Source organism: Haematobia irritans, chromosome 3 (genome assembly GCF_050003625.1).
Source record: "Haematobia irritans isolate KBUSLIRL chromosome 3, ASM5000362v1, whole genome shotgun sequence".
Lineage (NCBI taxonomy): Eukaryota > Metazoa > Arthropoda > Insecta > Diptera > Muscidae > Haematobia > Haematobia irritans.
The window spans coordinates 229,740,348-229,757,844 of NC_134399.1; the positions used below are offsets into that span (position 1 = coordinate 229,740,348).

The window sequence follows — 17,497 nt, forward strand, 5'->3', positions numbered from 1 at the left end:
AAGAAGCTAGTTGCGCTTGGTGTTTCACAAAATATAAAATGGCTCTTGTAACAATAGTGATGGCAAAATACTTTCATGTACATTTCATACTTTTTCATACGCTTCCCCCATCACAGTTGGCGATTGTTGCAGTGTCACTTACGAGTCTGTGGTAGCGATGAGTATGAAATGGAACTTTGAAATGCTGACAGGGTATATGAAGGAGTTGCCAGATCGAAACTCGAAAATTTAACATGTGTTCATAACAGAGATGGAAGTTTCCAAAAAACTTAACTTTTTTCTGTTTATACCGCGCTTTTTGTGCTAGGCTAAGAAGTTTCCGAACTGCCCTCGTAGATCAATTAGTGGTGATATTCCATGCTCGGAATTGATAAATATCCCTGTCAGGGCTTCTAGGAATTCCAGTTCATTTTCAATGGTTTTCAACGTTCGAATTATGTTTCGGTAAAGCCTATTCGTAGGATGTGCATTGATTTTAATTCAATCTATCATCTAATTGACACTAACTTAAGTACTGATGTGATAAAGTCCAGAATTTTAGCATATTTAGATAACTTTGTTTTGGAGTAAGGCGTTCATAAAAGGCCTCATATAATTAAAATAAACAAAAGTCGGTTACAAATTTTTTCAAAGTTTATAATCACAAATAAAAAGATACTTAATAAATAGTCACTTATTTATATTTTAACTTAATAATGAAATAGGTTTCTTTTTATTAACTTAGATGACTATATCCTGAATAAAGTCGCAATTTCAGTAACAAAGTTTATCAGATATTGTTATGGCAGTTTTAAATAATTTTTCAATTATGGTTGCTAACATTTGGCGACCACTGTAATACTTGTAGCCCGTTATAAATCCACATAAGGCATTTACTGAACGAAATTAAAAATTAAATAAAATAATAGCTCTAAAACATACAAAAGAATTTTATAAGGCTAGCTACATATGTACAGGCTAATAGAACTACAATTACAAGAATAACCTAAAAAATGGAGGGTTGAAAGAAAGTAATTGTGACAAGAAGACAACAATTCTCTTCGCACCAGGCGAAGTTTGGTTACAGCAACCGAATTCGATAGAATATGAACGTTATGTATTCCTACAACCAAAGCAAATAAGATCTTGTTAATAAATGAAAAGGTAACAGGTAATTTATTTAAGATCATCGGTGACTGCTGTCGACTTGGCTCGGCACTTCCTGATCATGGATTCCAAGAGCCATAGGGATAGAGCTACCACACACAACATATTAAGGAAATTCAGTGTAAAAGCATAGCTGGTTTTATCGCGTATCAATCCTGGATGAAAAATAAAAGACTTTCATTAGATTCATTACACATCCATCACAATTTCCGGCTTACCGATCAGAGGACCACATGCCATAGAAAAGACTCCGGAGAGAAGAAGTTGTAATCCCGCAGCGGCTGGCAGTCTTTTGAGGGGCACGTAACCTGGGATGATTAGAGACCAAAACACTGTACGGAAAGCCTTGTTCAATCCCATCCATGCAAAAGTGCCAATCATAACGTAAAAGTTACTGGTACACGAAAGAACGACACGTCCTATACACATGCCCAAAATACCCACACCAAAAAAGGCTTCGTTGCTCAAGTTAATTTTTGCAGTGATCAAAGGTACCAGGAAACGTACGACAAGATCACAGAAGCCAAGCAAAGACATGGCCAGAGCTATCTGACTGCTGTTGTAACCAAAGTCCGATAAAATAAAAGGCGTCAAAATGGCAAAATTGATTTCGACGAAGTTAATCAACGTTAGACCCATGGCCAAATTTAGATAGGTTATATCGCGCAACAAGTCCAAATCGAAGAACACAACAATTTTCATAAGGAAAGACATTTTCTTGCGTGCCTCTTCTTCGTCCTCCTCTTTCTTTAGCCGTTCTTCTTGTGCTCGCTTAAGCTCGTGATCGTATTCCTTTTCACTTTCATAATCCTTTTCCTCCTTGATACTATGGCTCACAGAGAAACTTCGCACTTTGCCCTTCCCATCATTGTTGTTGTTGGCGCTATTCAAACGCTTCAGTTCCACACCTTGTTCGCCGTTTAGCTTTTGATCTTGTTGTTGTTGTTTCTCCCATGTACTTAAACGATTCCTGTACGAGAGATTATTCAAAGAGGTTTTAGAACCGAACCAACCATCGTTCGCTCTTGGCAAGACAGGAGTTTCCGGTTCCACTGGGTGGGGTATAATGTGATCGTCATCATCGTCGTCATTAGGATTGCTAGTCAATTTTTTGGAAGATTCTGGATCATTATCTCGTTTTTTCACATGCCACTTTACCGGTTGGTAGACCAGAGAACAGGCAATTGTATTTAATGAGAGACCCGCAAAGCACAGTACTGTATGCCTTACACCAAATTGGTTCAGGAGGAATGTGGCCAAGTAGGGGAGTACAATGGGTCCCAAACCTGCAACTCCAAATTGGTATGCAGTTGCTGTACGCCTTCTTTCCTTGAAGAAAGTGTTAACTGCCAACGATGATGCCGACACTGTAAGACCTCTACCGAATCCTATAAGAAGAGAAGGCTATAGGTCATACCATATATAATAAGGATAAGGATATTTCATCCTACCGTAGCATATGGAAAATGATAGCACATAGAAAACGAAAGAATCCGCAAAGACACAAGCAAACAGTCCAACGAATGTGAGCACTGATCCCACCAATGCAACTTGTCTGTACGAAAATCTTCTGAAGAGTGGTCCATTTAGAAGCCCTAAACGAGAAAGAGAGGCATATTAGAAATTGCTACGATAAAAAAATTAAATAAATAATAATAACATATAAAATTAAACCAAAGCTGTTTTTGTAAAAATTATGTATTCCATGCGAAAAAAGTAAAAACACGTCTGGAAAACGAGTATCACAAACGTTGTTAAAACTTTTTCAATTTCTACAATTATTTCCAAAAATTGTTTTGTTACACCCAACAAAAAGTGAAACCACCATGAAAGAAAATTTAGGTTTTTTTTTAGAAAAATTTAACTAAGTTTTCTAATTTCAACATATTACAAATAAATTAATGTTTTTGTCAAATTGAAGAAAATGTATTCAAAATAATTATTTTCTGTTGTTTTTTAGTACATTTTACTCATTTGAGAAACAAATGAACTCAATTTAAGTAAACTTCTCCGATTTTAAGAAGATATGAACCATTTTATTTTTTGGTAAAATTGTAGACTATATTTGGTAAAATTGTGGACTATATTTTTTTTAGTTCACGTTATTAAGGTTAGCAAAAAATTATTATTATTTAACTAAAACCAACTATTCATCATGAACTAACATAAAGTTCACTTGGCATTAGCGCCCTTTTATTTCTTTAAAATAGGTAAAAATTTCGTAAACCATAGTAAAAACATGAACTTACTGACGGTAAAATTTTCTTATGGTAATTTTTACTACCATTTAAGAAAAAATATCATCTAGTTTTATAAAATTGAACTGACTGGTATGAAAAAAATTTGTAATACGTGTATGTCAAAATTTCGTCACTGGCACGAAAAAGTGACCAAATCTTTGTAGTTTCCAACTATATCAGAGTATACCAATTTAAGAAAAATTTTTAACTAATTTTAAAGAGGCGCGCGAACTTCAAAGGAGTTAAAAATAATAATTTTTACTAGATTTTCACAAAAAATTTTAAATTTTAACTAAAATTTGACATAAATTAAGAGCTACTTTTTTTCAGTGTACAAACTTTCCTTCAGCAAAAAACAAATTATAAACGATGGTTATTTGACTAAAATTTCGTTTGGAATGAAAGCGATATTTTTTGCATTCATAAAACCCAGCTGGTATTAAGAAATTGTTATTGCTATGAAATTTGGGATATTAGTATGCTATTATCTTCGTTAATTTTACGAAACATTTTTTTCATTAAATAATCTTCGTGAATTCTTTATTAAAACAACGAAATTTTCATAAATTTTTTTCTTTAAGTTCGAAAATTTTTCATAAAAATTACGAAAAATTTTCATAAAAGAGTAACATTTCGTTCTTTTAATGAAAAGTTTCTTTGGTTATAAAACGATGACAAATTTTGTACTTTTAACGAAATTGTTCTTTTTTTACGAAGAAAATTCTTTCGGTGTATGGATCCAAAATTGATTAGATAAGAATTGCATTTCGAAGAGGAGAAATTATTTATCCACCTATGCTAAATGCTTAATATTCTTATATCGCTTTAATACAAATAAAACCATCCTAAAATTTAGCTAAGAAGAAAAACATATCTCCTTTTCTTGTAAAGTACGCCAGATACACAAATTTTCTGTTGTTCAGTGCTTCAGCATTTCTTTTATATGTCAAGATAATTAAATTTATATACTAACTAATTCAATGCAAAAAACATTAAAAATTAAGGTCATCTTCTGATAATGAGTAAACTCCAAAAACACTAGGTGATTTACAATGCTGTCAAGACTTTGCTTAATTTAATGATTGGATATCTCCACCGACTACTCATTGTCTTGATTATTACCTGTTATGGCCGATACAGCAACTTGTGTGTTAATAATCGTGGTTAGCTGTGAACTGGATATACCCAAGTTGTTCATGTGTTGACGGAATATAATACCAAATTGTTGAGCCATGGCAAATGTCACTAGCTGTTGGGAAAAAACATGAACATTTTCAAATATCATTTTTTGCACATTAATATCGGAATGTTCTACTTACAATATTGACACCACTGGCAATAGCCACCAACCAACCCCAGCCCCCATCGGGTGCCACAAAATTATCACCCAAATCACTTTTGTCTCTCCGCTTCTTTTTCGTTTTTGGAGGTGTCATCTGTTGGGCGGGTTGAACTTCATACTTCTGGCTCTTCTCCGGAATTATAAGTTTCGTTAAATTATTAGATCCATTCTTGGTTTCTCCACTGTCCATTGTTGCAATGGATTTCTTCAATGTCCTCTCATCACCCATATTGATTATGGCTCTTTTGTGATCTCATCCCCTGATAGGAGGGAAACCTAAAAAAAAAGCAAAATTTTTAATTAATTTCATTAACCAATTGGTAATCAATATGAATGATTACTACAAATTGTCGTAAATGAACACAAAGTATTTTTTCAAGTGTTTTTTTTTTATAAGGCACACGCCGCATTTTCTTTTTCATTGACCATAAAACAAGACAATAAAATGATTAATAAATGTTGTAGCGATAAGAATGTAGATCATTACAATGCGAAAGCAACACCTTTGCCACATTTCTTTGAAATCGTATAAAAATAACAATGATGGTCATAACTATCTAACCGATATCGGACATTCAAGTTCAAGTTGCAATAATTAGGAGAGATTTAGGATAGAAATAACCCACGTCCCCATCTAGTGCATCACCAACTGAAAATCAAAGTAGTTTTAGAACTATTTGAGGAAACAGTTATTTTGAATATGTAGAGAATAATTGAAATTGCTTGGAAATAGCAAACGTTATAGTATTCAAACAATGTTTTATTGTACATATATACATGTACAGTTATGTGAAAAATAATACATAGAAAAAAAATTCCGTAGTTAAACTAACGCTAAATTTAACTTATTTTTATTGGAAAAAATGTATTTGCTTGTAGTTAAATTTTATTATTTTTATCGAAATTTTCCACAGCTTAATGATAATCATACTTTAATAATCATACTTTTTTTAAGTATGTCTCAAAAATTTTATGAACTAAACGTGAGTATAAGTTCAATAACCGTACACATAAGTTCAATATGAACTAAAACAAATAAAATTTTCGTACGATTCCCAAAAATAGTAAGAATGAACTACTGTATGGTTAAAATGGCCATTATTTGGCGCCAATGACTATCTTCTTTACTTTTAGTTAATTTTTTCTTCTATGAGATTATGTAATTTCGTGAACTGCAATTAAAAAGTACAACAGGGCATTAAAATTTCCTGGTTTTAACAACGCTTTGTGGAAATCTCAAAATGTGGTGTAAAATTTAGTTCAATTTTCGTGCGTTGTAGTTCATTCTTCCTATAAAACACTTTTTTTCGCTGTAGGGACAGTGTCCTCCCACATTTAGATAACATTAAAAACCGAACAAAAAATCGAAAATTCTTTCTTTTTTAAACGATTTTTTCTTTCTTAAAAAGTAGAGACAAAATGAGAAACAATTTTTTTTACTTTTGTACGAGTAGTTCGTATTTTTTGCGATTTGTTAGAAATTGACATGATTTACGTGTGAAAAAAAGACACTTCATGAACGTTTAAACATATTACTAAATTAAATAAAACTAAATAGATATTTATACTGAATATTGTTCCATACAGCCGTAGTGCTACATTATATGCGGATCCCTTCTCGTCCAGACCGGTTGAACATCTTCTAGGGATTGAATCGACCAAATTTTGGACAAAAATGTAACGGTATTTCGTTCCATGCATCGTGTATTAGATTCTAGATCTCATCGCAATGTTATGTACACTGAAAAAACAGTGAACCCACCAGGAAGAAAACTTTCGGTTAATTTTAGAAAATTTTGAATATTTGTAGAAAATTTTAACTAAACAGTATTACAAACGTTGGCATCACGCCGATGTCATAAAAATAAGTAAATATTTGTCGACAAATACAAGAAAATTTATTAGACATAACTAAGTTTTTTCACTTGTTAAAGAAATTTTGTAGTTTGAAGAAAAAACTTGGAGTTCAAAATTGCAAGAATGTCTTTAGTGACATACGAAGTTCACGATGGACGCATTTTTGGTAAAATTTACAAATTTAAGGAAATTCTGAACTATTTTGTGGAAGACACGAATTTAGTTTTAGAATTTAGTGCTTCATTTGAGTATATTTTTTTCCTCGGGATTAGTTAATTTAACTAACGTACACAAAAAAGTATTAGAGTAAAGAAAACTTTCTCCAAACATAATATTTCTATGAACTAAAATAAAGTTAAATTGGCTTTAGTGAAATAGAGAGTTCACTTTTTTTGAGTGTACACTTTCCCCAGACAACCCGCTTAACTTCATTGCACAAATTTTCTATTGGGTTCAATTCTGGGAATTGTACCGCTCATTCTAATACATTGATTTTATTGTCCTAGAACCACTTCTTTGTATACCTTTGTGCACGAATTTCAACTTTGAATTAAATTTTTGGTACTATTTTGGGTAGCGCGGTCGTAGTGTTTTTTTATACTCATAATTCACAAAGAGATTAAAACAGTGCAACTTCTTTAGCTATTAATGTGAAGCTATGAATGCGTTCTATGCTTTAGTATCGTTTTTTTACCAAAACGCAAAACTGTCCTTATTATTTTTCACAGCAGAAATCGCCCATTTTGCAAAGAATATGTTTTGTTATGAAAACAAATTTCGTCTACATATATATCACACCAAATTTCTTTTATAAAAAAATGTTTCATTTTATATGAAAGACTGTCGTTATTATTTTTCACACAACTGTATATGCATAAGTGTAGTAAGGGCTCTGGGATTAGCCCCCTCCAGAGAAAATTAGCCCCCCTTAGAATATGAAAACCTATATATGATTTTCCATTATATATTGTTACTGTAGTATAGATCCCATAAAAATGTGTAGATATGGCAATGTGTATATGTCCGCTATCGCTTTAAAATATACACACACTGCTAAGGTGTCATTGACCTTAATCCATTACAGTTTTCCCAATATACACCAAAAAAAAAACAGGTTTACTTGGTTCAAAAGATTTTGATGGTGACTTCGATTTTTTTTTTAATAACGATATTTTTTAGGCAGTAGTCTAACTTTATAATTATAATCATAATATAAATAATAATTATAATTACATGTAACCAATTATAATTATAGTTATAATCAATATATGTATAGGAAAAAGCAAACAAATTGAAATTTTTTGAAAATTTGCTTTACTTCGAAGATATATAACGGACGCAAATGTTAAAGATTCGTTAATGAAAAAAAAATTTTATGTAAATTGCGTGTCCTACAATTTAGGTGATATGATCGTTCATATAAGGTCAACATTATTTTCAGTGTAGTACACACAGAGAAGGAATACGATCACCTCAAACATGTTTCAAGTGCAAAATGTTATTTTTGGATGGGGACCATGTAACATATTGATCGCAAAAATATTGTTTTCTCGCCAAACATAACATGTTTTCCGAAAACTGATACATACTTTCCGAGAAAATAACATGGTTGCGATGAAAATGTTACATGGTCACCATCCAAAAATAATATTTTGCGCGTGAAATATGTTTGAGGTGATCATATTCCTTCTCTGGGTGTAAACGAAAGAACATTTTATAATTAGCTATAAGTAAATCTTTTTAAGGAATCAAAAAGATACCATATAGTTAGTTCACAGATAGATACAATAGAGTTGGTATCGACCATATGGACCGGTCTCCCTAGTTTTAATACGATTAGAGTTAAATTTACAATTCCTCAAATTTACAGACAGAAGATGGTCGATATTTATCAATTGCTTGGTATATGCAAACGTTTGAAAAACGGTCATAACAAACGATGTTTTTATTTTGCTACATTTTTGAATTTCTTTAAGAAAATGTGTTTTACTATAAAAGGAATACTGTTTACACGAAAACCACAGGCAACCACACGTTTATATCAAGCACCATTCTATTCAGACTAGATGGCTCAAATAATACACATATTGAGGTTTCGCAGTAAAAATTTATTATAGTTCTGTGCCAAGCCAAAAATTCATTTGCAATTTTTTAGAAAGGGAGCAACACAATTAGTTTGTTTTCTTTAAATCGGTTTGTGTGTGCCCAACAACCTGGTCTACAAATAGAACTGATTGACCGTATGAATTGCTTGTGCGTTGATGGCTATAGCGATAATTATGTATTGTGTCGAATATTTGCTTCTACATTGTTTGTAGTAGAGAAAAAAGGCTGCGAACTAAATAAATAAAGTGGAAGAGATAATGATATTAAGGAATATGAAATTAGCTAGTAAATTCTAAAACAAATTTTTAGTTAGTATTTATTAAATTGTTTTCACATTCTGTATACACTGGAGCATGAATCTCTTATTGTCATCAATACAGAAACCATACAGTAAAGCAGTTCTATTTATTAACCAAATAGTACACACAAACAGAAACTTTATTTAAACATAATACTTTAGTTGATCCCTTTCATACCAACAACATACCAAATACGATTTTTGTTTATACGTATTTAGTATTTACTACAAATTTAGTATTATTTATAAATAAACAAATACTTTTTAGAAACGGAAATGATTGAAAAAATTTCTCCATGGTGACATTGCATGGCACAATATTAAACTTTTACAACAAAACATCAAAATGTTCTAGTTTATTAATTTTCCCCTTTTCATTTGTTATTTAGCTACTAAAAATTATTCAAAGTTTAAAAGTTATGTTTAAGTTGAAAAGTTGTGATATGTAACTGAACTCTTAAAATGTAATCATTAAATTGTTGTGTACAATGAATTTATTCAAATAATATTAATAGTATAAAAAAAATTAATATATGTCATATTAGGGCGTAAAACCAGAAAAGAACAAAACAAAAAGTTTTAATTAAAAAAAAAAAATAGTCCACCCTAAATAAAAATTAAATATGTCATATTAGGGCATAAAACCAGAAAAGAACAAAACAAAAAGTTTTAATTTAAAAAAAAAAAAATAAAAAAATAGTCCACCCTAATGTATTAATTTATTTTATGGACAACATCCTACAAGACTTTGTATATACTTTGTGTATACTACTTCCTTGCTTCAGCTCAAGGTTTACTATAGAGATTTGATTATTTACTACGACTTGGAACACATGTTATGAGAAAAAAATACTGAACATCGTTGTTTCTTGATCTACATTAATCACATGTTTCTAGTTTTGGTTTTGAATTCGAACTCTATTCAGCAAATCTTATTGAATGACGTCAAATACTAATTAAATAGTTTGAATATTAACAATCATACATTTTAAAATTATTCTATTTTTAGTTCAGTTTTTGTAAACAGATATAATATGATGACACTTGTCTAGCGAATTCAAATTTTTATATGCGTTGTACGAGAATAAATTGGGCCTGCAAAAGGCAACTATGAACCTAATAGCTTTTGTCACAAGAAAGTTTTGGGTTGTCCAAATTATTGTAACTACTGTTATGATTATTGATGTTGAACACAAATCGAATATCTATAGAGAAATGAAATAACTTTAAAAGTTTTATGAACACGTGCCTAAGTCTAGAATGTCATAAATCCTACTTTTAAAAGAAAACTCTAAACTTTTAAATAGTCAATTAGTAACTATTTTGATGTAAAGTAAATGAAGATTTCGGATATACGGACTTTACAGAAATTTCGGAATTTTGCATAAAAAAATACACTAAAGGGTGATACGGTCAAAATTTGGTCAATATAAACTTGACGTATTTCTTTCAATTTTGCATTTAAAAAACCTGAACACCCCTCATTTTGAAGGTGTGTGTGTGTGTAGCATGTTGCTCCTATTTTTATTTTGGAATTCACTCTTCAAAATTTACGTATCAAAATTTTGCTCGCGCATCGCGAAAATCCGAACTACTCTCACGCAAAGCTGGCAAAATCGCTAAAAGTTGCCAAATCAACCGATACAAATGTAATTAAAGTGTTCGGGGAACGTTTGTCGACAGCCAGGAAGTCTGGATCGGGGGGAAATCGAAAACCGGAAGCCGCTGAGACGACAAAGAGAGTTGCCGGTAGTTTCAAGCGAAACCCTTACCTCTCTCTCCGAGATGCCGCAAATAAGCTGGGTGTATCGTCTACAACCGTGCATCGAACCAAAAAACGAGCCGGACTATCGACTTACAAGAAAGTAGTGACTCCAAATCGCGATGATAAACAAAGCGCGATCCCGGAGGCTCTACACGACGTTGCTGACGAAGTTTGACTGCGTGGTAATGGACGACGAAACCTACGTCAAAGCCGACTACAAACAGCTTCCGGGACAGGAGTTTTATACGGCAAAAGGAAGGGGAAAGGTAGTAGATATTTTCAAGCACATAAAACTGTCAAAGTTCGCAAAGAAATATCTGGTTTGGAAAGCCATCTGTACCTGTGGCTTGAAAAGCAGCATTTTCATAGCTTCCGGGACTGTCAACCAAGAAATTTACGTGAAAGAGTGTTTGAATAAACGTCTGCTGCCTTTCCTGAAGAAACACGGTTGTTCCGTACTGTTTTGGCCGGATTTGGCATCTTGCCATTACAAAAACCCTCCCAACACGCCAGAGCTCCGCCCAATTGAGAAATACTGGGCTATTGTCAAGCGGAACCTAGAGAAGACCAAAAAAACTGCTAAGGACGAGCAGCAGTTCAAGGCAAACTGGCTTTCTGCGGCGAAGAAGGTGGACAAGGTGGCTGTACAAAATCTGATGGCAGGTGTCAAGCGTGAGGCCCGGCAATTCGGATTTGGAAAAGCGAAAGCCTAACTGAATATTTTTCCTGAATACTAATTGAACTTGAAAAAGAAATTTAATTTGATTTTTTAAATAAACGATTTCACCGATTTACACGCGTTTTCCCTTGACCAAATTTTGACCGTATCACCCTTTATTTTCTTCACTTTTTCGAATTCGCATTAAATTTATCCTCTTGCGTCTAGGGACTATGATCATAAAAAAAACATATTCGTTGTGATCATTAAATGTTCGGAATAAACACTAAATAACTGTTGTTAGCAGCTGCACAATTATTTTTTTTTTCCTTTGTGCACAGAACAATGAAAGGAAATTCTTATAATTTCTTAATGAAAACAAAAATATTTTTATCTCTATGTACTAACAAATTTTTATTGTTCACACATTTACAATCTCAAAAACAACTGTATATGAATAAAGTGAAAATAATATTGCATGCAACCACATCTCATACATGAAATTATGACCAAATGTCTTTTCAACTGATGCCGACAATCTAATAAATGCTTCTCTAATTGCTGGTGGCAATAAATAAATTTTGGAACCTCTACGGTGGGAATTCAGGCGATCAATGAAATGGTATCGTAATTATATCGTAAAGTGATCGTTATTGCATTGAAAATATCTTCCAGGCAAATTCGTTATTCAAAAATATTGAAGGTGGTATGGCACTCTTTGACCAATCTTGACCACTTTATAGCTTTCGATAAGACATTTTATGTCAAAAAACACTTACCCTCAAACGTAAATCTTGATTACTGTGAGTGATGGAATCACTTCAAGGGAATTGGATTTGATCGAAATTGCACAATGTTGTCACACAACTGTAGAGATAAGGTCCATTCTAAACATATCTTCAATCTATTTTGGATTATTTAAGTTAATCGAGAAACGTTGCCAAGCTTTGTATGTTCAAAAATAACTTTCATTTATATATCACGATGAGTTTTGCTTTTGATATTCAAATATAATCACAAAAAGTTTTGGTTTATGCCAAATTAGATTTTCATGGAAAAATCTGATTATTTCCCAAAAAAAAAAAAAAAAAATTAGCAATTTTGGAATATTAAATATTTAATAGTAGAAAACAATATTTGTTCCATAAGTAATAGGAAATGAGATGAATGCATCATTTATTGCAAGAAAGAACAATTTTTTAATTATATACACTTATTTTTATTGTCAATATTTTATGGACTAAATGTGTGTGTAAAGTTGACCGTACACATAAGTTCAATACGAACTGACGCAACGAAAAATTTTCCAACGGTTTCCAAACATAGTAAGAATGTATGATTAAAATGGTCATGATTTGGCGCCAATGATTTATTCCTTAGGTTAGGTTAGGTGGCAGCCCGATGTATCAGGCTCACTTAGACTATTCAGTCCATTCTGATACCACATTGGTGAACTTCTCTCTTATCACTGAGTGCTGCCCGATTCCATGTTAAGCTCAATGACAAGGGACCTCCTTTTTATAGCCGAGTCCGAACGGCGTTCCACATTGCAGTGAAACCACTTAGAGAAGCTTCGAAACCCTCAGAAATGTCACCAGCATTACTGAGGTGGGATAATCCACCGCTGAAAAACTTTTTTTGGTGTTCGGTCGTAGCAGGAATCGAACCCACGACCTTGTGTATGCAAGGCGGGCATGCTAACCATTGCACCACGGTGGCTCCCATGATTTATTCCTTACTTTTAATTCATTTTTCTTCTATGAGAGGGTTATTTCGCTTTGTGGAAATCTCAAAATGTGGAGTGATCTAAATTCAATTTTCGCATTAGTTAGTTTATTATCCCTATAAAACAGTTTACTTTTTTTGTGTATAAGTCATAGCACTGCAGCATCTAAGGCATTTTTGATTTATATGTAAAAAAATATATGCTCCGATTTTCGAACTACAACAAAAAGATATTTATTTGAGCAAATTAAGATTTTCACAATTTTTTAACCCTTTCACTACAGATGTCCACTAAGAAGGACATTCGAAAAAGACACCAACTTCCATTTTCTTTCTTAGTTTCGAATTATTTCTCGATATTATTTTAAAGTAGAGGCTTTAATCTAAATAAGCTATAAATATTTTCTATATTGGTGAGCACTAAAATACATTTTTATAAACTTCTTTAACAATAAAAGAAAAATACGAAAGTTTGAGACATTTTTTCTTCTGTATGTTTCTAGTAAATGGACATTCATACAAAAACTATAGCTGATATTTTTTCGGGTTCTTTTTTGTATTTTTTCTCACACTTTGAAAGATATTATAGGTCAAATAGCGCTTATTTTCGTAAGGCTTTTTGGTCACAATTCAAGAATCAAGTTTTCAGAATAAGCTCATATAGCTATTGAAGTAAATGAGGTAGGTTCTCAAACTAAATTTTTTTGTTATACATGCTGTTAGTACAAGTAAAAACAGAAACAAATTAAAGTTTTTAACATAAGGATTATTTCGGTAGTGAAAGGGTTAAAGAATTTTCAATTTTGGAATTTTTCTGCCCAAAAAGGATAATTTACAGAGGGCGCCAAAAAGTATGTCTCTCCATTTTGTTTTCACACTATTTTTTGGGTTGATTATAGAGTTTATTATTGAATCAAAAAATACAATTCTGCTATTTTTGATTAGAAATAGGTTTGCTTTTGGAGGATGTTTTTGGCAAAAACCTCTCATTTATAATAACGTAGGGATTTTGGTTGAACGATTTTTTGTCATCTATTGCATTTTATGTTAATTTTATTTTAGTTTTCAATTTTAGGTTATGTTTGTTGTTAACTGTCATTCACAAAAATAAAATCTGTAGACTTGAGATATTAATGATATATTGTTTTTTTTTTTTTTTAATTTTAATTTTTTTGCCATCTTTCCCTTTATATACAGATTTCGCAGTAAAACTGAAAAGAAGATGTGTTTATACAATACGCTAATGGCTTTTTGTCCGACCTCCACTTTTAGTAAACGAGTATTTTCAGAGTCACATTTCATCAAAATATCCTTTGCAAACTGAAAACATCAATTTGCGAATACGTAAACCAGAATACGGGGGGTACTATAGAAAAGCATCACATAAAAAAAGTTAAAGTAAAGCATATATTAGTCCTTAGATTATTCTCAAATGTTAATTTTGTCACAAAGAATTGTTAACTTTTTTTCAACAAAATAAGTGCTTGAGACTCATTTTCACTCACCGAAAACCACGAAATACCGGATATGTGGACACCCTAATCAGTGTATGTAAAATGAAGTCTATTACATTAACCCTCTAATATCCCATGATTTTTCCAGCTGATATAATATTCAGGGTTCATCGGACGAAACCATCTAATCTATTAGATAAAGGTCATTACAGTGCATCCTGTTAAGTCTCTTGTATAGTTTAAAATTTTTTTTTTTAAGCATTTTTATTGTTTTAAGGTATGTTTCACTAAAAGATTGCCAAAAGAGGTATTCGACATTAAAAGGTTAATTTGCAAGCGAGTTTTTCTGGGTCTACGCAATAGTTTTCCAATTTTGAGTTATGGCTCTTTCGGAAATTTTTAGCCACTTTAATATTGATTAGATAGTAAATACATTTTTTTATTGCACCAAAAATTTAAATAAAACTCACAACATTTCTCAACTTATACATTGAACGCAACGACCTTATTTAATATTAGTGTGTTTTGATTATTTAACACGTCACAGAATTAATCACATTGTTGTTTCTGAATTCTTTAGTTAATACTATATTTAAATTCTAGTATTTGTTTTCTATTTTGTCACTTTCAATAACCGCAATACCCGAGAAAGATCGAAATATTCAAAGCTTATTCATACGCAACTCCAACGAAAAGAATGAATTATTAAGGCAAAGAGGGATTAAGATCAACGAACTGATCCACAAAACAGTCAACCAGTTCCATATATGGTGTATTATCGCCACCGGTGTTGTTTGCACCAGGTAATGGAATTTTTCTTTCTTCGAAATCACTTGTTGACTTTTGGCCCTCAGTCAACATGTTTCGAGTGGGACCATCACATTGTATACACCAGGGAAATGTGTGTGTGTGTGTTTTTAAGAGGGCGCCTCTTGTCCTCTACGTATTTGCATATGTGTATATGTACCTACGAATGTACGGAACAAACGAATATTTGTAGCTATGTTTATGTATGATCAGAGATAATGATTTCCTACGTCCGTCCGTCCGTCCATATAATGACGATAATAATGTCTTCCTACAACTGGAGTACATGGTGATAAAACAATTTTATGGGTGCTATCTAGAAGTGATTTTTACTATAGGAAAATCGTTGATTGATTGGCCAACCATTTAGCACTTGGACATGATTTTTGGTTCTTGTGACTTGATTTCTGCATGGCCTTATCAATGGTTCCAAAGAAAGATGTGATGGCATTTTATGTTATGATGGATTGCAAATTTACACAACGACTGATGATTATTTCTAGTCTACGATTCGATAGTCAAAACCAAGTTGAAGTTGGACTAAACACAAACACTCACAGAAACACAGACACTTTTCGTTATTTTCCGAAAGACGTACTTAAAACAATTTTTTCCACTAACAATTTATCACTGATTTTTAATATTTCAATTTCGGAGTCACTGATCTTTTAAATACCACACCAACGCTTAGATTTGCGGTCAAGCAAAACGACTCTAAGCCACTATGGACTGGTGGATGTATTAGGCTGGTCCCTTGGTAATAATCGTTCACATGTATATGCAAAGTTCAACGCATTCGGCGGATTTAATTCATACACGATCGATCGATCCTAAATTCTTATCCCACATACCACGACTTGACACACTCATGTACAAGCAACGACTAATTGCTATGGACTCATTGGTCTAAATGATTTTTGTTATTTGTTCAGTTCAGTTCGATTCGATTCAACTCGACTCGACTCGAACTGAACTGAATTTGTTGATAACTAATATTTATTATCAAAAAAAAATTTTGTTAATTTTTGCCTTCGCTTGTTTTTTATTTATTTTATATTTGTTTATTGTGTCGTGTTTAGACTAGACCCAAAAAACCGAAGCGGAAGGAATGAAGGCATATGATCATCTATGCCAATTCATTATGTGTAGATCAATTTTATTTTTATTGCAAAGCGAAATTAAATAGTTTGCTTGTATTTAAAATAAAAACACCACTAAACTTTTTATGTACATTTATTTAAACTCTAAATCGTAAACTCATATTAGCCGTATTTGGGTTACAATCACAATCAGCGTGACTAGATCTAAAAAAATTATTGAAGTAATGTTAAAAACAATATTAAAATGAAAATAATATTATTTTTTTTTTTTTATTAATGAAATGATCACTATGAAGCGAGTATTTTTTAAAATTCAATTTAGTTTAATGTTGGCTTAGAAATAAAATTCATTAGAATAAAGAATCTCCGGAAAACAAAAAATGGAAGTTCTTCCAATCTTCATTACTTTTAATGCACATCCAAAAATGCTTTCCTAGAGATGGACATAATTTTTACTTCGCAAGAATTTCGTTTGAAGTGAATATAGAAATCCTCTGTTTTACGTCGTTTTTGCAATAAAATAAAATTTTCTAAATTTTACTGTGTATCAAACACAGTAAAGATAATTAATTGGCAATTTGCAAATTATATGGGAAAAGTGTGCAGATACATTTCTCAATAGACGAGGAAAAGTTTTCTTTTTTGAGGAATGACGCTACACGCAAAAAAATAATTCTTTCCTCCCAAACGAAATTTTAGGCAAACAAAGTTCGTTCCTCATTTGCTTTTCGCTGTAAGGAAGTGTATTTGGAAGAAAAGTATATACTTTTTGTGACAAACGTTTATTCTTTTCCAGGATGTAAAAACAATTTCATAAAGACAAACTAAAAACAAGTAAGAAAGTCTAAAGTCGGGCGGTGCCGACTATATTATACCCTGCACCACTTTGTAGATCTAAATTTTCGATACCATATCACATCCGTCAAATGTGTTGGGTGCTATATAAAGGTTCGCCCCAAATACATACATTTAAATATCACTTGATTTGGACAGAATTTG

The 17,497-nt window shown here is 32.1% G+C and overlaps 1 protein-coding gene across 4 annotated transcripts; it reads right to left on the minus strand.

Moving 5' to 3' along the window:
• Window positions 1-615: 615 nt before the first annotated feature.
• LOC142228063 (monocarboxylate transporter 6-like) lies at window positions 616-16,353 on the minus strand. 4 transcript variants are annotated; one of them, XM_075298367.1, is made up of 6 exons: window positions 16,250-16,353; window positions 4,706-5,004; window positions 4,509-4,635; window positions 2,598-2,741; window positions 1,365-2,534; window positions 616-1,301 (listed from the first exon to the last, which is right to left on the minus strand). In XM_075298367.1, the coding sequence occupies exons 2-6, from the start codon at window positions 4,955-4,957 to the stop codon at window positions 1,156-1,158; spliced, it is 1,839 nt and encodes a 612-aa protein (XP_075154482.1). In that variant the 5' UTR covers window positions 4,958-5,004; window positions 16,250-16,353; the 3' UTR covers window positions 616-1,155. The 4 variants fall into 4 exon arrangements, with proteins under 4 accessions (XP_075154482.1, XP_075154481.1, XP_075154480.1 ...); XM_075298366.1 differs by having other exon boundaries at window positions 16,020-16,288; XM_075298365.1 differs by having other exon boundaries at window positions 15,997-16,288.
• Window positions 16,354-17,497: the final 1,144 nt, after the last annotated feature.